We start from the raw sequence: 24,417 nt of genomic DNA, 5'->3' as shown, positions 1-24,417 counted from the left end.
TAAAACCCCACTTAATCAGGATGTATCATTCTTTTTATACAGTGTTGGGTTCAATCTGCTATAATTTCCTAAAGAATTCTTGCATCTATGTTCATGAAGGTTTTTGGCCTGTTTTTCTTTTCTTTTAATGTTTTTGTCTAGTTTGAGTGTCAGGGTAATCCTGGCCTCATAGAATATGTTAAAAAGTATTTCCTATCCTTCAATCTTCCAGAAGAGTTTGAATAGACTTGCTATTAATTTTTCTTTTAGCATTTGGTAGAATTCATCAGTGTAGCCACCTGGGCCTAGAGTTTTCCTGTAGGAAGATTTTAAACTGTCAGTTCAATTTTTGAAATAGATAAAGCATTATTCATGTTACTTATTTTTCCTTGAGCGAGCTTTGATATTTAGTGTGATATTTCAAGGAATTTCTCCATCTCATCTAAATTGATAAAATTATTGGCATAAACTTGCTCATAATTTTCCCTTATTATCCTTTTAATGTCTGTAGAATGTGTAATGGTGTCATCTCAAATTCCTTATACTGTGATATGTGTCTTCTCTCTTTATTGATCTTCTTAAAGTACCAGCTTTTAGTTTCATTGATTTTCTCCATTGTTTTTCTCTATTGTTTTCTATTTCATTGATTTCTGCTCTGATTGTTATTTCTTCTCCTTACTTTGAGTTTAATTTGCTCTTCTTTTTCTAGTTTCTAGTGGTAGAAGATGAGGCTGCTGGACCAAGACCTTTCTTCTTTGCTTTTATATGTGTTTAGTGCTATAAATCTTTCCCTGAGTACTGCTTTAGCACTATCCTACAAAATTTGATATATTGAGCTTTTAGTTTCATTTAGTTCAAAATGCTTCTTAAATTCCCTTTACATTTCTCCTTTGAGCCCTGGGTTTCAGAAGAACATTATATAGTTTCCACATATTTGGTGATTTTCCAGAGGTCTTTCTGTTGTTGTTCTAATGTAATTCCAGTGAGGTCAGAGTACATACTCTTTTTGACTGAATCCTTTTAGGTTGGTTGAGTCTTGTTTTGTGGACCAGAATATGGACTGTCTTGGTAAATGTTCCATGTTACACTTAAAGGTGTATTCAGATTTTGTTGGGTAGATTTTTCTATTAATGTCAATTAGGTCAAAATAGTTGACAGTTTGGCTCAAGTCTTCTGTATCCTTTCTGATTTCTGTCTCCTTGTTTTATTCATTATTGATAGAGGGATATTGAAATCTGAATGTGGTTGTGGATTTGTCTAGTTCTTCTTGAATTTCTATCAGTTCTTATTCTGTGCATTTGCTTTTGGCATCTGTTACTAGGTATATTTGTGTTTAGATTACTTTATCCTGTTGATAAATCTTGCCTGGAGAATCCCATGGACAGAGAAGCCTGGCGGGCTATCGTCCATGGGGTCGCAAAGAGTCAGACACGACCGAGCAACTGAACACACACATAACTGGGTTTCCAGGCTCCACCTCGGTTTCTTCTTCCTGTGCCATGAACTGAAAATTCTTTCAGCAATGCATGCATGCTACATTGCTTCAGTCGTGTCCGACCCTGCAACCCATGGATGATAGCCTGCCAGGCTCCTCTGTCCATGGGATTCTCCAGGCAAGATTCATCAATAGAATAAAGTAATCCAACACAAATGTACCTAATAACAGATGCCGAAAGCATAGAACAAAAACTGATAGAACTGATAGGATTCTCCAGGCAAGAATACCGGAGTGGGTTGTAATGCTCTCCTTTAGGGGGTCTTTCCGGCCTGGGGATCGAACCCAGGTCTCCTGCATTGCAGGCAGATTCTTTACCATCTGAGCCACCAGGGAAGCCCCAACCCCAAATATATTCCTCTACTGCTGGTCATCAGGACTGAAATCCCTCCATTCGAGGGTGGGGAAATGTGTAGAGGGATCTTGGTGTGGTGCCTGCCTGCAGGGGAACACTCCAGAAATGATAACTGATCTATCAGCACCCACATTTTTGTTATTGATTTAAATCTTTTTGTTGATTCAATTCTCTGGCCGCCTCCTTTCAATCTGGAAACGTCTACTCTCCCCCCACACCAGCCGCCCCCCCCCCACCACCCCAATCTTGTCTGCTTCCTTTGATGGGACAGCTGATCTGTTAGTGATCATGGCGCATTTCCCTTGTTCTGAGCTCATGCTAATGAAGAGAGAGACAGGCACAGGGGTAAGTGGTTCTCTGCTTCCCTCTCGCCAACCCCCACATCCTTCTCCAGCCTCCTTCCATCCTCACCACGCCTCTCTCTCATCTTCCATCTTCAGGTTCTGAAGAGACGAAGAAATTGACAAATCCGGATGGCCACCATTGATGGGAGAATGGTCTCCAGACGCCGGGGATCTGGCCGGGGGCGCCAGGGGAGCGGGGCCTGCCTGGGCTCCCTGGATGACCCGCCGTGCGAGGGGACTCAGCTGGCCATGCTGAGGAGGGCCCAGGAATTCTTTCAGACCTGTGACACCGAGGGCAAGGGCTTCATCGCCAGGGCAGATATGCAGGTAAGGGGGCCCTGGGCTGGGCCTGCCCACCTGGAATGCCAAGGGCCTGGGTCTCCCTCTCTTGGGTTGGGACCTGTCCCTTGGGAGGCGACATCTTTAACAGAAAGTGAAAGTGTTAGTCGCTTAGTCGTGTCTGACTCTTTGAGACCCCTTGGACTGTAGCCCTCCAGGCTTCTCTGTCCATGGAATTTCCCAGGCGAGAATACTGGAGTGGGCTGCCATTTCCTTCTCCAGGGGATCTTCCCAACCCAGGGATCAATCTCAGGTCTGCTGTATTGCAGGCAGACTCTTTACTATCTGAGCCACCAGGGAAGCCCTTCAACAGAAAAGATGCCGTTAACTCTGTCCTGGAAGGAGGCAGCACCCCGGGCTCTCCTGGGAGCCAGGTCTCATGGGTGCTTTCTTTCTCGGGTCTATACTTGCTGTCTGACTTGGGGGCTGTTTTCTCTGACTCAGTAACTCCCTAGGAGTGTGGAAAATAGTGGTTGCAATTTAAGTTTCTTGAAGACATGGAGAAGAACCTTCTGGAACACAGGTGGAAAGGCACTGACTTGCAGGTCTGAGTTGTGCTCAAGCCACTCCCACGAGGTGCTGCGACTCTCAGCTCTGTGGCCGGGTTACTGAACCAAACTCAGATCTACTGTCCCCTGCGCCATAAAGCTATCTATCGATTCTGGGTTATGGAGAAGGAAATGTAGTGTTTATTACAGGGTCAGGCACGGAGCCCAGGACCTTCAAGCTCCCTGAGGGGTTTCAGCAAAGCATCCTTAAAGGCCAGGTTTGGGAGGGAGAGTTCCAGGGTCTGTGATCAGTTCGTGCACAATTCTTGATTGGCCGATGGTGAGAGACCAGAGCGCCGTCACAGGAATTCAGGTGATCAATCCCAGGGCTCCAGGAGGTCCGGGGGCTACGTGCTCATGGTCATCAGGTGTATAACATCTTCCATTTGGTGGTGGTTTTTATCATCTGTAGAACAACTCAGGCAATGTGCTTCAGATACTATTATCTAGGTCCTTCGTGCTAAGTCGCTTCAGTCGTGTCTGACTCTTTGCAACCCCACGGTCTGTGGCCAGCCAGGCTCCTCTGTCCGCGGGATTTTCCAGGCAAGAATACTGGAGTGGGTAGCCTTCAGAGAGGGTCTAGAGCAGAGGATGCTGGGGAGGGGTCTGTCCTGGGAGGGCCCAGAGGGTCCTGCTTGCTTACATCAACACCAGCAACGACAGACAGTGTGGTCTGCCCCCAGGCAACTCTACTTACCAATACTGAAATGAACATTGTATGTCGTTTTCATGTGTCACTAAATATTATCCTTTTGATGTTGTCTTCAACCGTCAAAAAATGTAAAAGTCATTCTCAGCTCACTGGCCATAGGGAGACAGGCGCTGGGTCCCATTTACAGGGCGGCGGTGTGGTTTGCCCACCCCGGTCTGGTGCCTTCCTGCCGCTAGTGTAAAAGTTCTTCCGAGCGTCTTCCTGCAGCCTCTCATGCTGCAGTCATGGCTTCACCCGGAAAAGACTAGAGGAAGCATAGGTTCTGCGGGAGCTCTGACAGCATCTCCCCTGCCTCCACCAGCCCTCACTCATCCATCAAGTGCGTTTTGGTCGGGGGACATACAGTGGTGTTAAAGCGACGAAGACCCAAGATGGGCAGGTTTCCTTTTTCTTTTCCCCAGTTTTTTTATTTTGTATTGGGGTACAGCCAATGCTGTGGTAGGCTGCTCCCCCAGTGCGCCCGTTCTTCTTTCTCCTGTGTAATGACAGGAAGTCCACTCGCAGTGGGTGAGATGCGCTCCAGCCATCTGACAGGTGCTCAGAGCAGCGGTGGGCAGCCAGCCGGCCCGGCAGGGCAGGACCACAGGTGGAAAGGAGCCAATCTCGGGGACGGCCAGCCGCCCTGAGCTCAGGCTCCAGAGGCAGACATCCTGCTACCAGACAGTGGGCAGAGGACCCTGATCTGCGTGGATGTACAGGGTTTCGGCAGGGATGTGAGGGTCTTCAGCCCTGCCCGTGTCCCCCCCACACCTCACACCCTCCTCTACAAGGAGCCCCACTGTGTGTCCCTTGGGGATCATTCCTGAGAGAGCTGGGGTGAAGACTGCTTTGCAGGGGAGGGGTCCCTTAGAGAAGCAGAATCATGGGCTGGAGGGTCCCGAGTGAGAGGCTGAGGGACACTGGGGCGCCAGGCTGAAGAAGGGGGTGAAAGGACCCCTCCAGCCGGGAGAGGGAGCTGGAACTGGATGGACAGTCTGCAGCCTCATAAACCCTGTTTCCCCAATTTTTTAGAGAAGTGTGTGGGCTTCTCAGATGGCACTAGTAGTAAAGAAACTGCCAACGTAGGAGTCACAGGCGATGCGGGTTCAGTCCCTGGGTCGGGACGATCCCCTGGAGGAGGGCATGGCAACCCACTCCAGTGTTCTTGTCTGGAGAATCCCAGGGACAGAGGAGCCTGGTGGGCTGCAGTCCATGGGGTCGCACAGAGTCGGGCACGGCTGAGAGACTGAGCACCCAAGAGCAGTGTGATGATTATCACCAATGCCAACTGCACACCTCCCAACACGGCCTGCAGTTCCTGGGTTAGCTAAACTATAAAGAACCATCCAGGAGCTGGCCAACCAGCCAAACCCGGCCACTCCCCGTTTCTGTGAGCGCCGTGTCATTGGACCCCAGCTGGCTCTTTGCATACCCTCCACAGCAGATTCCAGGCTACAGCTCAGACTTTTAGAAGCCGTCACAGAGGCCCACAAAGCCTCAGAGAGGCACCATCCGACTCTTAAGGAGAAGCTAGATGACTCCTCAATTAGGTTAGCAAGGAGACTCTTAAAGAATTTTGTGGAAAATTGACCAGTTTTAATCCTGAATCTGCAGCTTACTGGCAGTGTGCATTTGTGTGAGTCTCTTAACCCCTGTAAGTTGTAGTTGCTCATGTGTGAATTATTTATAACTACCCCCTGGCGCTAGAAGAGAGTCAGACACCCATGTTCATGCAGAGCACTTAGCCCCGAGCTGGGACCTGAAATCTCCCCATAAATACTCACTGTGCATGTGTGTGTTGGTGGTGGTGGGAAACTTAATCCCTAGTGTCCTCCACATTGTGATGCTTTAAAATTGTGTGTGCCTGTGTGTGCCTGCTAAGTCACTTGAGTCATGTCCGACTCTGTGCGACCCCATGGGCTGTAGCCCACCAGGCTCCTCTGTCCATGGGATTTTTCAGGCAAGAGTACTGGAGTAGGTTGCCGTGTCCTCCTCCAGGGGAGCTTCCCGACCCAGGGGTCGAACCCTCGACTCTTATACTCCTGCACTGGCCAGTGGGTTCTTTACCACTAGCGCCAGTGGGTAAATCCACTAAAAATGTCTTAACCATTTCTAAGTGACTATTTCAGTGCTTTTCAATACATTCATGTTGTGTAATCATCACTCCCACTCAGCTCCAGATCTCTTCTTATTTTGCAAAACAGAAACTCTGTGCCCATTAAAGCCTACCTCTTCATTCCCTTTCCCCAGCCCCCAGGACCATCCCGCCTTATGTCTCTATCGATACAGCTCCTCTGGGGACTTCATGTAAGTGGAATCATATAGTGTCCATCCTGGTGTGACCACTGTATTTCACTGAGCAGAATGTCTTCAAGATACCACGTGGCAGCACTTATCAGAATTTCCTCTCTTTTCAGGGCTGTATAAGATTCCATTGCACCTATTTATCACATTTTGTTTATCTATTTGACTGTCAATGGGCACTTCTGTTGCTTCATACCCTTGCATGTGAACCATGCCGCTGTGATCAGGGATGTACAGATACACTTGGCGGCCCTGCTTTCAGTTCTTTGGGGGTGTATACCCCAAAGTGGGATTGCTGGATCACAGGCGATTCTATGTGTAGTGTTTGGAGGAGCCCACACCCTGTTTCCACAGAGGCTGCACAGTCACACTGGGGGGTCAGGTGAGTGTCATCTGTTCTGCCTCTGAGGTCAAGAAGGGACATTTCTGCTGGAGAGTGTCCCTTTTGGTCATTTCCAACAGGCACTGATCTCACTTGTGTCCAATCTGTGGGAGCAAACGTGATTTTGCTTCTTAGAAGACTTTTGGCCATGTCTAGGGATATTCTTTTTTTTTTTAATTTTTTTTATGTAGACCATTTAAAAATTTTTTAATAGATTAGTTTATGTTCGGTTGTGCTGGGTCTTTCTTGCTGAGAGGGCTTTTCTCCAGTTGTGGTGAGCGGGGGCTCCTCTCTAGTTCCAGTGTGCGGGCTTCTCACTGCCGTGACTTCTCTCGTGGCCGTTCGCCGGTTCCAGGGTGCGTGGGCTACAGGAGTTGCAGCACTCAGGCTCAGCAGTGGCAGCTCCCAGGCTCTAGAGCGCAGGCTCAACAGTTGTGGCACAGAGGCTTAGCTGCTTCTGAGCCTGTGGGATCGTCTAGGATCAGGGATCAAACCCACGTCTCCTGCATTGACAGGTGGATTCCGTACCACTGGGCAACCAAGGAAGCCCTGGGGACATTCTTGACCGGAGTGACTGGAGAGGGAGATGCTGCTGGCGTCTACAAAGCATTGTCCAGGGATACTGCTGAGTGTCCCGTAAGATCCAGAGCCGCTCTCTCCCCAGCAAAGAATTCTCCGTCCTGAGACGTCAGTAGTGCAGAGGTTGAGACACCTGTCTAAACCCAGTTGTCAGCCCGGACCAAGCACCTCAAAGCACCAGGCAGGATCAAGGTAGATCCCACCTTCAGACCTCACAGTCCTGTTCTGAAGACATTGGGTGTGGCTGGGCTCAACCACAGCGCTTTTGGCGCTGGGACAGGGGTCTGAACAGAAAGAGGGAGACGTCAGTCTGGCTGTAAAGGTGGATCCCTTGTGGTTTTATCCTTGTTTATGAAAGTAAAACCAACTTCATCATTTTAAGAAGTACATTATAGACAGGAGGAAAATAAAGGTACAATTTCCACCTCTCCCTCCAAGTGCCACCCTCTGGGGAAAAACCAGTGTGAAGGGCTGGTATGTGTCCTTCTGAAACTTTTTTTGTGTGTGTGTGCACATACACTCAGTTTTATCCTTTTAAAATAAGATCACAGAACAAGTTCATCTTGTTGGTGTTCTCTTTAGTGAGTGTTTCCCTTAGATGCGTTTGAAGCTGTGCCAACCTTTGGTTTACGCTGCACAAGACATGTTAGGGGCTGGTGACCTGGAAGACAGAGGGTCTGTCCTGTTGGGGTGCAGCAGGAGACAGCATCTGTCCCTGGCTCTGGGAGCCTGCCCCCTCAGCACAGCTATTCTAGGGCCTAGACTCCTGTTCTAGGGCCCAGTTTATAAGACCTTGGTGAGCATTCCCAGAGGGGGCTGGTAGTGATCTGGAGTGGATGGGGTATCAACCAGAGCTCCGTGAATAGGAGTTCAGAACCGCCTGAGATCACTTGTGGTCACTCGTTTATTGATTCGCTCGTTCAATAAATGAACAAGTTGCATACCCCTGGGTTGTCAGCATTGGGCCAGATCCTAGGGGCACAGTAGTGAGTAAACATGAGTGGGGCCCCTCTTCCCAGAGCTTCCAGGCTGGGGGAGCAGACATTTATCCACTAATCGCATCCATCAGGATGTGAAGTACAAAGTGAGGTGAAACTTGTGAATGAGTGCAACGTGTTTTGGGGAGTCTGGGTCTCTCCTAAGCTGGGGGCTGCCATGCCTTCCTGAGGAAATGATGCCAAGAGGCAGGGATTGAGGGTTAACTGGAAGGTGGTGGAGGGAGGCCAGGGTTTGGGGGAGCGTGGACTTGTGAAGAGCTGGTTGGGCTGTGGGCTGAGTGAGGAGGATGGCCCTGCCTCCTTGCCGTCTCCTTCCATCCCCTGCCTGCCCGTCCAGGTGAAGCTGAAGGGAGACAGGCCCCACGCATGAAGCAGAATTCTGGAGGGCTGGTATGGGCGGTGCTGGCTGGGCAGATTTTGGTGGCAGGGGTGGGATAGAAATGAGACAAGGGAACTAAGGAAGGGGCGCCCAGAGAACCACTAGCCCACAGCAGAGGCCCTGAAGGAGAAATCACTTTTTTATCCCAGGCTGGCCTCCACTGTGACTTCAGGCAAATCTCTGAGCTTTGCAGGTTATCAGCGCCATGGAATGAATCATTGCATCCCTCTCCATTTGGCTTGGCTCCCTTAGTTAAAAATGCAGACAGCACTAGGTACCCGGGGGGCAAGAGCAGAATGAGTTGGTTTTACACAGCTCTGCAGGTCCAGAGACGAAAGATAAATAAGAGCTAATTATGGTTATTAAGACTAAAGGATTTTGCAAGTAGGGCCAATGAAGAGAGGTGAAGAGATCTGGTGTATGCTGTTTGCTGAGGAGGCTGGAGAAGCCCTTGGTGTCGATCTGCCGGGATGTGAAGACTGAGGATGACTTGGAAGGTGTAAGATTGCTGTCCTCCTGCCCCTCAGTTTCAGTGACAGCAGGAGGAGGAAGCTGGATTGAGACGGAGACAAGGAGTGGGATTCCGTCATGGGAAGGACTTGTGCTCAGAAGTGTTGTTGGATTCAGGAGTGGTGCCAGAGATGGGGTATGACCTAGCTTTTCCTGGGTGATGCTAGCAAGAGCAAGGGTGCCCACCTGTCGGCAGTTAGAGGCAAGTTGAAGGTCCCACTGAGTCTGAAATTCCTTCCCGTCCATTTCTGGGTCCAGCACAGAGGCCACATTTTATTATTTTTAAAAATTTTATTGATTTATTTTTGGCTACACTGGGTCTTTGTTGCTGTGAGCAGGCTTCCTCTAGTTGTGGCAAGTAGGGGCTACTCTCTAGTTGCAGGGTGTGGCCTTCTTATTTTGCTGGCCTCTCTTGTTGTGGAGCTTGGGCTCTAGGGCACATGGACTTCAGTAGTTGCAGCTCCTGGGCTCTAGAGCAAGGGCTCAGTAGTTGTGGTTCACGGGCTTACTTGCTCCACAGAATGTGAGATCCTCCCAGAGCAGGGATCGAATCCATGTCCCCTGCATTGGCAGATGGATTTTTAACCACTGGACCCCCAGGGATGCCCGAGACCACACTTTAGATATCACATTCAGGCTGAGGGTGGGAGAGAGGCAGATTATCACAAGGAAAGGACTGGAATCTTCGTTTTCACCCTGCCTCCAATGGGATGCCTTTAGCTTCAAAAGGAGCTAATGGACTTCCTGCTTGACAGATTGACCCCCCTCCTCGCCCTGCGTTCTCTGCCTTTGGCTTTGGAACAGCTGGTTTATGGATTATCGATAAGCTAGAGACTCTGCTCTTTGCTCAGCAGATGCACTTCCAGAACCTGCACACAGTCTCACTCCCCTTCCTTAAAAAAAAACCCATTCATATTTAATTCAATGATTCTAAATGGCTCCCACACCATCCTGTCTCCCCACGTTGTGATCCATCACCATCTTCCTTAATGCACGTACCTGCCAAATTCTTTATGGCTTACCAGCTAGAAGATTGCCAGAGGATCAAGCTGAGTGTCTCGCAAGTTACGTCATGGGCGCTCACACCTGCCAGCTCTTTCTGACTATTCAGATGGGCGTGTGCCTTCCCTCTTGCGGCTCCGTGTACTCCTTGTCTTCAGCTGTCTGTCACTTCCACACTGAGAAAATTTGTGCAGCCGTCCCCAGGGGAACGGAAGGAAGGGAGACGGACAGCTGGGTTCTAATGAACTCCCTTGGGGAGTCACCACTGGGAAGCTTTGATTATTAGGGTACAAGAGGGTGCTTGCTTCAAGGGTGCAAATTAACCCTGGCCTGGGACCACTGTACGTCAGGCGGAGGCCAGGGGGAAGCTCAGCTTTGTTCTTCATCCATCCGTGTCTGCCCTTCCCTCCCTGGGTGACTGGGGCCAGGACCCAGGTCCAGTGACCTCGCACCCAACCTGGGCCAGTTCCTCTTTACAACACAAATACTCTTGTCCAGACCCAAAGCCAGTGGCAGTTCATGCCTTTTCAGGAGTAGTTGAGAGCCCACCTGGGAAATCCTATATATTTAAGTTATATATAAATATAGTAAGAAATATACACATATTTACTTATAAATCACTCAGCAAGTTACCTAGCAGATGAGCAGGTACCCAAGAGATGGTGGATTCCCAATATTCAGAGGAAGAGAAGGATGGTAAAGCTTCAGAATCTGACTTCTGGCTTTTCTCAGCCGGGGATGGAAGGTGCCGCCTCCCCCAGGCAGCCCTCCGTGATGAGCAGTGTTAACCATAGCAGTCTGCATTGTTTTCAGAGACTCCATAAGGAGCTGCCCCTCAGCTTGGAGGACCTGGAGGATGTGTTTGATGCCCTGGATGCTGATGGCAATGGCTTTCTGACCCCAGAGGAGTTCACCACTGGATTTAGTAAGTTCTGATGGGTGCTGGGGCCCCAGGGTATGGGTCAGCCTAAAGCCATAAATGGGTTTCCCAGGTGGTGCTAGTGGCAAAGAAACCACCTGCCAATGCAGGAGACGTAAGACACGCGGGTTGGATCCTTGGATCAGGAAGATCCTCTGGAGCAGGAAATGGCAACCCACTCCAGTATTTTTGCCTGGAGAATCCCATGGACAGAGGAGCCTGGCGGGGTACAGTCTGAGGGGTTGCAGAGACTTGGACACTAGCGTCTGAGCACAGAGCCCTATAAGGAGCAGTTCTGCTCCGTCATCCCCGAGGCCCTGTGTTGTACATGCTTTCCTGCCTCTCGAAGTTTCCAGACTGTGGGTCATTTGTTCTTTTTTCATGTGCCCACCATCCCTGCTCACGACACTGCCCCCTTGGTGCCCACCCCCTGGAGAACGGCAAGGAGTGAGCAGAGAAGCTCTGGGGGGAGGCTCAGCATAAGAGGTGAGCTGAGATGGGGTTTCCAATCTGTCTGGGGCCTCAGAGTGGGAGGCTTACACGGCTCATTGCAACCTGGCTGGCTAAGTCTTCCAGGTTGAGGGGCACCAGCTTTCAGAGGAATTTGTAAAGGGTTTGAATAGACCAGTTGTTCTCAAAGTGACCAGGAGGGAAAGAACCGAGATCCATGAATGATATTAAAAAAAACAGATACACCATCAGATCTGATACTGATCAGATATTGATTAGAACAAATACAGGTCAGATAAATCACCACACATCTGCCTCCTTCCAGGAAGCTTATATTTGCTTATGAATCTCTGATGCCTTTCCTGACCTTCAGAAATTGATAACTGACTTGTAACGTGAAGCACATTGATGCTGGCGGCCAGGAGGACTAGGCGGTAACATGAAGCGTAGGGAGTTGGGCTGCTGGAGTGTGATGGGGGTAAGGTCTTATTTAGAGAAGGAATCTGTGAAGAGATGATCTGAAGCCAGCCTTTAAAGTTTTGAGAACTACAAAATGCCATAGTACCTGCCATGCACTCTGCCTTTCCCAGGTTCTAGCATCTCTGGCAGAATCTCATCCAAGTAGGGAAAAACACAGACTCCAGAGCGTGTCATCCAAAGATCTTTGCTATGAAGGTCTGATCTCCCTTTTCTGTCTCTCAGCTGAACCTCAAGTGATTCCTGGCTGCTGAGAAGGTGAAGATCTTCCTTGGTGAGCATTGCCTAATTCAGACCCTTGTGCCCATGCGTCCCCCAGGTCACTTCTTCTTCAGCCAGAATAACCCAAGTCAGGAAGATGGAGGTGAGCAGCCGGCCCAGCTCCAGGAGGAGAAGGTGTATCAGAGCAGAGGGGACGAGGACCTGGGCGACATGGATGAAGATGAAGAAGCCCAGTTCCAGACCCTCATGGACAGACTTGGAGCCCAAAAGGTTTTGGAAGAGTAAGTGGTGACCACGACCTTGGGGACGGGGCCCAGCCCAGGGACAACCTCTCCATCTGCCACCTTCAGGCTTAATGCGCATGAAGCCGTCAGCCAGGCCCAGGGTCTCTGCTTCCAGCTAGACCACTGACTCCGTGGAGCCTGCCCTTGGCCATGACCTGGCTGGGTACCAGGATTTAGGGCTCTGACCCTGCCTTTTGCATTATTTTCATGGGAAACACCCTGATCCCCTGATCTCTCACTCTCCGCTGTCCATAATCAGCATGGTCCTTGGCTCAGTCTCCTTCACTTTAGGGGTGCTCACCCACCGGAGGGTAGTGCCAGGCCTTGAGGGTTTTCAGTGCATCGCACCTGAGGCTTCCTGTCACCGCCTGCTCACCTGCATCTCCACCTCCGCTGGGCCCCTGGGTCTGCAGTGCATCCCTTGTGCTCCTGCCAAAGGCAGCTTATGTGGACGGGACTTCATGTTGGATCCCTGAGCTGAACCAAACCTGTTCTGGAAGCTAAGGTGGGAGGTGGACCCATTTTCACCAGCTCGTCACTTGGGTGATCAGTAACTCAGCTGAAAATTTTAGATTGGCTGCCGCTTCAAACCAAACATAAAACTCCCGTTTTTTTTTTTCCTTTTTGGCAAAAAGTATTTTGTAAGAAAGAGACACATAAACATAAACGCAGGCATTTTCAGTGAAATGCTATCGAGGGATGTCATAACTGGTGGAAACTAGACAGAGGCCTGAGAAATGTGGAATAACTTTTGCCCCCATTTTCATCATCACCTTTTGTCTTTTTGTGCTGGGGTCTCTGGGTCCTGGGTTGGGAGTGAGTTTCATGAGGGGCGGGAATGTCCTGATGATTGGAGCTGCTATTTCTGGAGCTTGGAAAGAGGAAGATTATGGAGGAAAAGGATAAAGAGGAAGAAAAGAGTGGTCTTCACACAACGTGTGGGCCAAGACAGCATGTGTAACTCAAAGCATCTAGGTTGTGGCAGAGTTGAGACAGGCTGGCAAGAGCGTGGGCAGGCCAGAGGGGACACCACACCCTGCTTCTCCAAGGACAAGAGGCCAGAGCCCAGTGACCGTGCCCATGACCTTGTGAAGCCTTGTCCTGGAGGAGGGGGCAGGAGAGGGCCATGTGGGGACCAAGGGACTGTCACGAAAGCCAGGTGCATCTCTGTCCACCCATCGTTTCCAGGCTGGCCACCTCACGGAGGCTGCCTGGAGGACCTCTGTCAAGGGCCCAGGGCAGGGCTGAGCCCACATGATGGCTCCTGCAGAAGAGAAGGTTCCAGGGAAGATTCGAAGAGCAGACAAAACCAGCACACAGAGTAGGGGACCTGGGGACTTCCCTGGTGGCCCAATGAACAGGCCACCTGCCAGTGCAGGAGAGGTGTGTTCGACCCTGGTCTGGGAAGATCCCACATGCCTTGGAGCAACTAAGCCCGTGCTCTAGAACCAGTGAGCCAGAACGACTGAGTCTGCATGCTGCAACTACTGACGCCTCTGTGCTGTCAGGGTCCAAGAGCCGCAACTACTGAAACCAGCACGCCCTAGAGCCCCCGTGCCGCAACTACTGAGCCCGTGTGCCGCAGCTACCGAGCCTATGTGCCCCAGGGCCTGTGCTCCGCAACAGGAGAAGCCTCCGCAATGAGAAGACCGTGCATCACAACGAAGAGCAACCCTTGCTTTCCAAAACTAGAGAAAGCCTGTGTGCAACAATGAAGACCCAGCACAGCTGAAAATAAATAAATAAAATTATATATATATTTATGTTATTAAACAAATATATATATATATACACATACACATACATACATACATACATATATATAAAATAAGATGATGCCTGGGCATTGCAGTTCTCATTTAAGTTAAGCACTGTAACGTGAGGGGGACCGTCCAGACTGCAGGACCCCAGACGAGGAAGCAGAAGAGACTGGGAAAATTTCAGGGGTCTTTAAAGATCTCACCAATCAAGATGACATCTTGTTGGTTTGTGTGTTGTCCTGGAAGCAGGGAGATGGGTGGACTGACCACCCAGAACCCCTTCTCACCCCCGACCCCTGCATCCTTCCAAGAGAGTGGCCCTGGCCTGGCCCAGACGTGGTGGGCAGAACACCCGGACTCCCAGCTTTTCTCAGTGCTCCAGTTGGTTGAGTGATCGGGCAGCTGATCAGCCTTGGCTTATCTTTCATCCAGGGTTCAGAGATTTGTTCCTTTTCCAGAAATTTGGGGCTTCCCAGGTGACACAGTCATAAAGAATCTGCCTGCCAATTCAGAAGAAGCAAGAGACATGGGTTTGACGTCTGAGTTGGGATGATCCTCTGGAGAAGGAAATGGCAACCCATTCCAGTATTCTTGCCTGAAAAATTCCATGGACAGAGGACCCTGGGAGGCTACAACTCATAAGGGCACAAAGAGTTGGACATGACTGAGTGACTGCCCAATGTGCAAAAAAAAAAAAAAAAAAATGATGTGACCACAGCTAGGTGGTTCAAAGAGCTTTGAAGAGCATCACGTAGGTCTGCTAATTTCAGAGGAGGCTCAAGCCCAAATGGCTCACTGCCAGGTTCCAATAGGAACCTGAGGGATGCAAACAGACAGACCTTAGCCAGTGAGGTGCATCTTGAGTTTATAATGCATTTACTTCATGAGGGGCAACCTGCCACAGTGATGGAAGGTCACCGTGGTATCACTCTGAGACCCTTCATCTCGGAACCCTCTGTGCCACCTCCATTGTCTCTACAGTACAATAGAGCAGATGACCACATGTTCTGTGGGGGCGGGGCGGGGGGCTGGCACGGAATGGAACTCATTCTGGGAAACAGGGAGGCTCCTTACCTCCCCTTCTCTCATTTCCAAAATCTCTCATGTCATCCAATTCAGTGCTACACTTTCAACAAGTAATAGATACCTGTTGGATGGGTGGGTAGATGGGTGGATGGATGGATGGGTGGATGCATGGATGGATGGATGGGTGGATGCATGGATGGATGAGTGGGTGGGTGGGTGGATGTTTGGATGGATGGGTGGATGATTGGTCTTGATGACTTGGTGGATGTTTGGATAGAATGGAGCAAGGAAAGGAAAGAGAGAGGGAGAGACAATCAGATAGATGATCAGATAACTGACCAGAGCCAGCCTCACCTCTTGGTGAGCCTCCTCTCTGCTTGGTGCTGAGAGTAATATCTACGCCCCAGGCACATTGCTAACATGGCACCATCAAGTATTACTTTTGAATAAAATTTCTCAGATACCGTGCTTGTTATACAAGCACAAGGGATTTTATTCTTTATCCTGAGGGCCCCTGGTTGTAGCTACCTTCGGATCATTGTGGCTTTGGGATTTAATGGACTGCAAATCAGATTGCTCTCTGGCTGTCTGTTTGATCACTGGCTGTAGACTGTTGAATCTCTCCAGAGGGAGAGTAGGGACTGTGGCATGCCGCCTCCCACCCCTCCCCTCCCTGATCACCATGACCCTGTATGTCTCTGCTAAGCACACGCACATGAGCCCAGGGTGCTGGCCGGGGCAGGGGTGGCACAGCTCTGGGCTCATCACTCTGCGTCTCTCTCTCTGCCTGCTCCGTCCTCCTCATTCCACCGTCTCCTGGAGTGCACACTCGCATCTCTCAGACTTGTTCCTTCCCTTCTTCTCGCCTGTCAGTCACGCTGCTGCCTCCGGGCCCCAGTGGGGCGCAGTGTCTTCCCTTCCATTCCCTGCAGTGACAGTTGTTTTCTGCCACCCATCAACTGGCATGTCTTTCCCTCTCAGCCATGAGGACCGTCCTTCCTGGGGCGACAGGCCTTCTCCTTCAGCTCCATGACGCCTGTCCTCACAAGCACTGGGCTCCTGTCCTCCCCACTTCCTTGGGTGTGGCCAGTAGGAGGCCAGCACAGGACCAGACAGGCCTGAGCTTGCCTCCTGGCTCCATCAGTTCGCAGCTGAGTGACCTGAGATGTCTCATTCACCCCTCTCCATCCGTCTCCTCACCCGTAAGCGGGGGTGTTAGCAGCACCTGCCTCACAGGGGACTGGAGGACCAAATGAACAAATACTCACAAAGCAGCCAGCATGCAGCAAGCACTCAATAAATGCCAGCCCCTGACGTCACTGTTCCGACCACAGTGATGATGCTCTGGCTGCCCCTGTTGCCCCCGGGGTCTCGGGGCGTCCCAGGAAGCCTCGTGTCCACGCTCCCGCCTCAATGTTCCTTTTTCTCTCGCAGTGAAGCTGATGTCAAGCAGCTCTGGCTGAGGCTCAAGAAAGATGAGCCTCACTTACTGTCCAACTTTGAGGATTTCCTGACCAGAATCTTCTCACAGCTCCTAGAAGCCCATGAGGAGAAGAACGAGCTGGAGTGCGCCCTGAAAAAGTGGGTACCCATGTCAGCCCGCCCTCTGCACAGACACGTGCAAGCCAGGAACACCCCTTCTGTCTTATATCTGGTGACACCGCCTTTTGGCCATCCATCCGAGCTGGGCCTGGGCGTGAGCTGACACCGTGTGTGTGTATCTAAGCCCTGGCTCACGTGTGCTAGGCCCTCAGCCGTGCTTGGCCCTGTGCTATCTTGTCTACACAACTCGTTCGGATATTTATCATTATCTGCATTTTACAGATGGGGAAATTGAGGCAATGGAAGGGTAAGTAATGCGCCCCCAGAATTCACAGCACGTAAGAGGCAGTGTGTATTCAGTTAAGCCAGATAGGCTGGTACCCAAGACCCATTAGATACCACCCTACCTGCCTCTGGGCAGTAAGGCCCCAGCGTTTGGGACCTCAGGCTGGGAGGAGTCCCAGCCTCACTGAGTAACAGGTCCCAGCGCCTCCTGTGTGCACGTTAGAAGCAGAACCAGGAAATCAGGAGCTCTGGGTCTGCGCCACGTGTGGCCCTCTAGCCAGCTAGCTCTGTGACCTTGCTCTGCTCTCTTGGCCTCTCTGAGCTTCGGTTTTTCCCACCTGGAAAATGAGGGGCTGGATTATTTTTTGCCCCTCATCAGTCTGTCTCTGACCCCAGCCTTAATCACCCCCAAGAGGTCACAGGAAAGTCAGGTGGCACCCCCAGACGGGCCAATGGTTTCCTAGGGAGGCGGGGGCCCGAGTGGCTGCAGTGACCCAGCTCAGGGCTTAGAATCTTCCCTGCAGGGGGCCCCTCTGTGGCCTGCACCCCCGCAGGGAGAGAGGTACTTTGGAGCCTTTCAGTCCTCACATCCACCTCTAAGTGGCCTCCATTCGAGCTTTTGTCCCAGTTTAATGATGGTTATAAAGTTCGTGAGCTGAAAGTCAAGGTCACTGTCAGCTGTGTGGGAGAAGCTAGTTCAGCCAGGAGTTCTAGCCCTCTGTGTCCACATCCCGGCCAGCTACCCCTGCCCCGGGTCAGCTGATGGAGTTCTCTCGGCTGGGGGGGTCACTGAACTGTCTGGCAGTCGATTTCCCAGAGGCCTGCAGTGAGCAGAGCTCTGAAACAGGGGACAGGAGCACCCCAAGCTCCCGCCCGGGGAACTGCCTCCGACCAGCTGTGTGACCTCAGGCAATGTGCTTTACCTGTCTGTGCTCCTGTTTCCTTACTGGCAGCAATAGAGAACAGGGTTGGTGCTGTTTAAACTTTCTGATTGAGACTCATCAGAAGACATGCACTTGACTTTGGAGCTCACACACACTTGCATGTGTGAGTAACTGAAACCAAAGTTTCATGAAACATGCTCACTCTCCTTACACGTGACGAGCTCTGAGGTTATCTATTCTATAGCACGTGTGTACTCAGTCGCATCTGACTGTTTGTGACCCCATGGACTGTAGCCCACCAGGCTCCTCTGTCCATGGGATTTCCCAAGCAAGAATACAGGAGTGGGTTGCCATTTCCTCCTCCAGGGCATCTTCCTGACCTAGGGATTGGACTGTGCCTCTTGTGTCTCCTGCATTGGCAGACGAGTTCTTTACCTAGGAAGCCCAGCAATAAGAAATACACAGTAGGTCCCGTTGGAGTCTCTGTTCTCTTATCTTCCCTTAAAGAAAGAAAAAGCATTCATCATATCCTGCTTCTGGGTTCTACCTGAACCAGCTGATCCCTGGAGGTCCTTGTAGCTCAAGTCAAACAAGAAACTGAAACCCCAGAAGGATCAGCTCAGTTGCTCAGTCGTGTCTGACTCTTTGTGACCCCGTGGACTGCAGCACGCCAGGCTTTCCTGTCCATCACCAACTCCCAGAGCTTGCTCAAACTCATGTCCATTGAGTTGGTGATGCCATCCAACCATCTCATCCTCTGTTGTCCCCTTCTTCTCCTGCCTTCAATCTTTCCCAGAATCAGGGTCTTTTCCAACGAGTCAGTTCTTCACATCAGATGGCCAAATATTGGAGTTTCAGCTTCAGCATCAGTCCTTCCAGTGAACACTCAGGACTGATTTCCTTTAGGCTTGACTGGTTTGATCTCCTTACAGTCCAAGGGACTCTCAAGAGTCTTCTCCAACACCAGTTCAAAAACATCAATTCTTTGGCACTCAGCTTTCTTTATAGTCCAACTCTCACCTCCATATGTATTGACTACTGGAAAGACCATAGCTCTGACTAGATGGACCTTTGTTGGCAAAGTAATGTCTCTGCTTTTTAATATGCTGTCTAGGTAGGTCATAACTTTTCTTCCAAGGATACAGAAGGATACTGGAGAAAGAAATGGCAACCCACTCCAGTATTCTTGCCTAGAGAATCCTGTGGACGGAGGAACCTGGTGGGCTGCTGTCCATAGGGTCGTACAGAGTCAGACACGACTGAAGCAACTTAGCAGCAGCAGCATCAGAAAGATACAGAATAGTTAAATGGGAGACTTTACAAATGGCTCAGGTGAGGCCGAGTGATGCTGGGACATCTAGGAGGCGAGTTTGGGAGTTTGGGCTTGTTTGAGGGAGGGACACACTCTGGTTAGTGGGAAAAGGAGGTCTGGAGAATTTTTAAAAAAAAATATTTATTTGGCTGCCCTGGGTCTTAGTTATGGCACACGGGATCTTTAGTTATGGCATGTGGGATCTATTTCCCTGACCAGGGTTCAAACCCGGGCTCCCTGCATTGGGAGCACAGAGTCTTAGCCATTGGACCCCAGGAAAGTCCCCTGGGGAATAGATTGATTTGGGCTGGAGTCGGGGAAACCCTGACAACTGTCAGATCATCTCCCAGGCTCCCCCATAAGCCGACTGTTTAGTCCAGGGTCTAACTCGTCACTCTATCTGGGACATGCACATCACCCAGAGAGGGTGATGAGGCTTGACTGCTGTGGGCTACCTGGGGCTGGGCACCAGGGTACGGTCGTGGTTGACTAGTAGCTGGCATGTAAGAAATGTGGATTCTATCCCTGGGTTGGGAAGATCCCCTGGGGGAGGAAATGGCAACCCACTCCAGTATTCTCACCTGGAGAATTCCGTGGACACAGGAGCCTGGCGGGCTACAGTCTGCGGGGTTGCAAAAGAGTCAGACACAACTAAAGCAACCTAGCATGAATGCACAATGGGCACTTAATCTTTGCCAGGCTGCACTGGGCAAACGGAGCACAGAGTCCCCGTCTCTGAGGAGTTTACAATCACACCCAGGAGGCAGAGCCGTAAAAATTCTGCCACAGAGCCGACCAGAAAATCCTTGGGCTCTTGGAACACTCGACAGTGTTGCCATTGGCAGCAGCAGTAGCCTCGGCTTCCTCCTCCTTTTCTGAACCACACACCTCGGTTCCCTCTCCCATGGGGCCCAGAGAAATACGACTAACCTGGGGGCAGTTCTGGGCCCCAGCTCCCCAGGCTGGCCATGCCCCTCGTGGTTAGTTTTGCTGCAGTGAGTGAGGAAGGGCCCCCAGCATCCTCCAGGGTCACCTCCAGGCTCTGGGAGGGAGGGAGGAGGATGCAGTAGGTGGGATGCTTAGAGGTGACATCTTGATGTCCGGAGATTTGAGCGTTGAGACAGTGTCAGAAACAACGCAGGGCCTTTCCTCCCTGCTGGTGATTTCATTTTCTGATTCTGCACCTCAGGAGCAGGGGAAGGAGGCAAGTCTTGGAGCCTTCGACCTCCCCCCGCCTTGTCCCTTGGGACAGGGGTTGAGAAACCCTCAGATTTGGGCTAGAATCTGGGTTCAGTGTTTGCTGCTGCTGCATGTTCACGGGCAAGCAGCCACGACCCGGTGGGGTGAGGCGGGGGCAGGTTGAATGCAGTGACCTTGAGCTAATGCCCAGCTCCTCTGCTGCGCCTCCAGAGGTGGATGTGTGCCCTTCAGCACTTCCAGTTCCCTCTGAGGAGGAGGGATGTCAGATCGCAACCAAGCCACTCTTCTCTGCATACACCATGCAGAGACTTGGAGAAACTTATACTTTACCTTAGGAGACATATGAGTAGTTTGATATGAGAAAGGACTTCTGGCCATCAGAATGGTGAACTCTTCCACTGTAGAAAGCATCCTGCCATTTATGGTGATTCAGAAAAAAAGCTTGGGCTCTCCAGATGTAGAACGGGGCTGCCTGGAGGCAGCATCACCAGTAGGGATTCTGGAACCACACCCCAGGAGGGCCCCGTCGGCTTGGTCTGCCGTGGGGGCTCCAAGTCTGCATGTATAAAATCTCCTGACTTTGGACCAGAGCTGCAATCTGCTGGAGGAGTTGCCGGATTGAGTTCCTTACCAGGATCTAACCCTGAGGATGGGGGAGAAGATGGATTAGGCTGTATCTGGGGAGTGCTTTGAGCTCTTTGAAGAGAAGTGCTTTTGAGATCAAAGGCAGCCCCAGCTCCATCCTCTGCAGCTCAGAGCCTGGAAACACCCCCGGGCCACGCACTCTGCATCCTTGATGGACCACCCTTGGCCTTGGCGAGCTTAGCCCACGCCCTCGCTGGCATCGGTCCCTCATCTGCACACTGTTTGCTGGTCCAGATGATTCAGGCCTTGGGCAGTTTCTCAGGAGCATGGAGGTTGGAGGGGGTGGGCTGCACTTGCAACTCCCATCCTCCCAGCCACTGTCCTGCTGCTGTCCGTGCAGACTTACTTCCCTCAACCCCAAGAGGGTGTCTATACCAGTAGGGAAGGTGTCTCACAACCTGACAGGTGGCCCAACTGGGATACCTGGTACCTGACACAAGCCTGAGAACTGGTGTTCTGTGAGGGGGGTGGGGGCAGTCACTGTGTTCCTTGACCTTGCCACCAGGTAGGGCAGGGGTCCCCAACGTCTGGGATCTAATGCCTGCTGATCTGAGGTGAGCTCATGGAATTATAATAGAAGTAAAGGGCACAGTAACTGTAATGCAACTTGAATCATCCTGAAAACAACCCCCGCATCACCCTGGGGGTTCCATGAAAATGGTTCCTTTTGCCAAAAAGCTTGGGGACCGCTGATGGCAATGAAAGCATCGTATATATAGCAGGTAGTCCTTGTGATGAGTCTTAGCTGTGTGGTTCTGGCAAGTTAGCTTGTTTCAGAATGACCGGGGGCTCTGGGTTAAAAGGTAGATCCTTAGGTCCCTCCCCCAGAGGGTCTAAATCAGCATGTCTTGGGGGTGGGGGTCCAGGAATGTGGGTTCTGAAGCAGGTAGACCCCAGACCCCACTGAGAAATGCTGTCTAGCTTCTAGAAGGTGTGTGTGTTAGTCACTCAGGGGCTTCCTTGGTGGCTTAGATGGTAAAGAGTTCACCTGCAAGGTAGGGGACTCAGGTCCAATCCCTGGGTCGGGAAGATTCCCTGGGGAAGGGAATGGCAACCCACTCTACTGCTCTTGCCTGGAGAATTCCATGGACAGAGGAGGCAGACTGGTGGGCTACAGTCCATGGGGTCCCAAAGAGTAGGACACAACTGCACAAACTTCTGGAAGGTACCAGGCTGCAACAGGCCCACCCTGGATCTTCCAGTCTGTAATTCCTCTCCTGTTCTCTGAGGAGAGGGAAGTTCTCGGGGCGGGCCCTCGGCCATGAGGCCACGGCTTAGTCATGCCCGTGTGTTTTTAATTGGTGTACTATTACCGGAGGCAGAAGCACATTGTTAACTTTGCCCTGAGAGCAGAAGGAACAGTGAGGATGATTGTGCTCTGTGGTCACTGGGGGCATGATTTGTAAACCCGACTAATGAAGAATGGTTTGCTTTATAGGCTGGGATAAAGCTGCAAAGTTGGTTTATACAAGGCAGCAGAATCTAATTAGGGAGAAACCATCCATCTTGAAAATCCAATTGGCGATTTTACAGCCTTCGCAGAATTTTCAACAAACTCATATGTTTGCCTTTCATTCAGTGATGCTCTAATCCTGTGTGTGTGTGTGTGTGAGAGAGAGAGAGAGAGAGAGACTGATTTCAGGGGAACAAGAGAACTCTAGTGAATTTTTCTAGTAAGAGCCTCCCTTTGCCTCTGGAGACCGCAGTTGCCAAGAAAAGGCAGCAGGGAGCGGTGGTGAGTCTGAGTCCCAACCACAAAGTTGGTGGAGGCTGAATGCACTTCCATTTTCTTCTCTGGCAAAGAGCAGACTCACTGAGATGTTTCTGGCCCAGGGTCTCCACTCTATGAACAGAGCATGAGGGGCAGGGGTCGGGGTGACAGGGGAGGGGGCAGCCTGCAGACATTCAGACCCATTCCTCACCCCCGTGCCTTCTTACTCCACATTTGACAGATGCGAGTTGAAATGTGAATGCTGACAATCCAGAACGCAGAGGTTTGGAGCTGTCAGCTTTCTTTTTGAAAATTTTTATTGGTGTATCGTTGATTTACAATGTTATATTAGTTTCTGCTATGCAGCAAGTGAATCAGCTGTACATACACATATGCTGTGCTGGCCTTAGTTGCATCTGACTCTTTGCGACCTCATGGACTGTATGGAGCCCACCAGGCTCCTCTGTCCATGGGGATTCTCCAGGCAGGAATGCTGGAGTAGGTTGCCAAGACCTCCTCCAGGGGATCTTCCCAACCCAGGGATCAAACCCAGGTCTCCCACATTGCAGGTGGATTCTTTACCATTTGAGCCACCCGGGAAACCCATATATCTATGCGTGTGAGTGTGTGAGCACACGCGCGTGCCAAGTCACTTCAGTCAGTCCAACTCTTTGAGATCCCTTGGACTGTGGCCCACCAGGATCCTCTGTCCATGGGATTCTCCTGGCAAGAATACTAGAATGGGTAGCCACTCCCTTCTTCAGGTAATCTTCCTGACCCAGGGATCGAACCGAGGTATCCTGCATTGCAGGAGGATTGCTTACAGCTGAGCCACTGGGGAAGCCATATATATATATATGTATGTGTATATGGATATATTTTTAAAATTCTTTTCTCATATAGGTCATTACGGAGTACTGAGTAGAGTCCCTGTGCTATTCAGTAGGTTCTTATTACTTATCTGTTTTCTATATAGTAGTGCATATGTGTCAATCCCAATCTCCCCTCCCCACCCTCACTTTCCTCCCCAGTAACTGTACGTTTGTTTTCTACGTCTGTGCCTCTATTTCTGTGTTGTAAATAAGTGTACTTGTACCATTTTTGTTAGATCCCACATATGTGATATCATATGATATTTGTCTGAAAAGTGGATGCTGCAAGGACAGACTGGTCCTGTGGGTAGACACGGGATGAGAGGTCCCAGGAACCTGGGTGACCACAGACTGGCCCCCCCCTCCCTGCCTCGACCTTCATTTCCCTTCCTGTGGGGACACAGGACACTTGTCTGTGGTGGGAGGGGGCTCTTCCTCTCTCTGCATCTGCCTTTCACCAGGCTCTGCAAACCGGAGTCCTGTGTATCAGACCACTGCCCGTCCACAGGCAAGCACATGAAATCAGAACGACCCCTCTCCAAGCCTGTGGCCATTTCTTAAGCTGTCCTTTGAGTTCAAGTTTCTGAAATGTATCTAAAGTGCAGACAAATGCTGCTTGTCCTGTCCAAGGTCAAAACTATGCCTCCATTTAGGGAAGGAAGACACTGCATTGTTTCCTGGAGTAATTTCAGCACATCCTGCTTAGAACCTAGATACTGGGCCTGATGATTTTCTGAAATCCTTTGTTCCTAAGGAAAGGAAAAGGAGAGAGCAAACTGGAAAAGAATATATTTTGACCAATTAATATTTGACAGCAGGAAGGCCTTGCCCATGTGCCGTTAGCTGGGGCCCCAGTGGTACTGAGGATTAAAATACTCAGCCCACACCTGCTACCTTGACTCTCCATGTGCAGTTGGTGAAGG

General features: G+C 50.7%; 1 protein-coding gene across 4 annotated transcripts in view; it reads left to right on the top strand.

Annotated features, from left to right (window-relative positions):
- The window catches only part of CRACR2A (calcium release activated channel regulator 2A), a 153,813-nt gene that overhangs the window by 71,828 nt on the left and 57,568 nt on the right, over window positions 1-24,417 (top strand). For all 4 annotated transcript variants that reach the window (XM_043439964.1, XM_043439965.1, XM_043439967.1 and 1 more), the window contains 4 exons: window positions 2,270-2,500; window positions 10,719-10,830; window positions 12,071-12,254; window positions 16,478-16,624. In XM_043439964.1, coding sequence (XP_043295899.1) covers window positions 2,303-2,500; window positions 10,719-10,830; window positions 12,071-12,254; window positions 16,478-16,624 — 641 coding nt within the window. In that variant the 5' untranslated portion in view covers window positions 2,270-2,302. The remainder of the gene's footprint in view (window positions 1-2,269; window positions 2,501-10,718; window positions 10,831-12,070; window positions 12,255-16,477; window positions 16,625-24,417) is intronic.

This window comes from Cervus canadensis, chromosome 21, assembly GCF_019320065.1.
Source record: "Cervus canadensis isolate Bull #8, Minnesota chromosome 21, ASM1932006v1, whole genome shotgun sequence".
Classification (NCBI taxonomy): Eukaryota; Metazoa; Chordata; class Mammalia; order Artiodactyla; family Cervidae; genus Cervus; species Cervus canadensis.
This window is presented reverse-complemented; position numbering and strand designations above follow the sequence as displayed.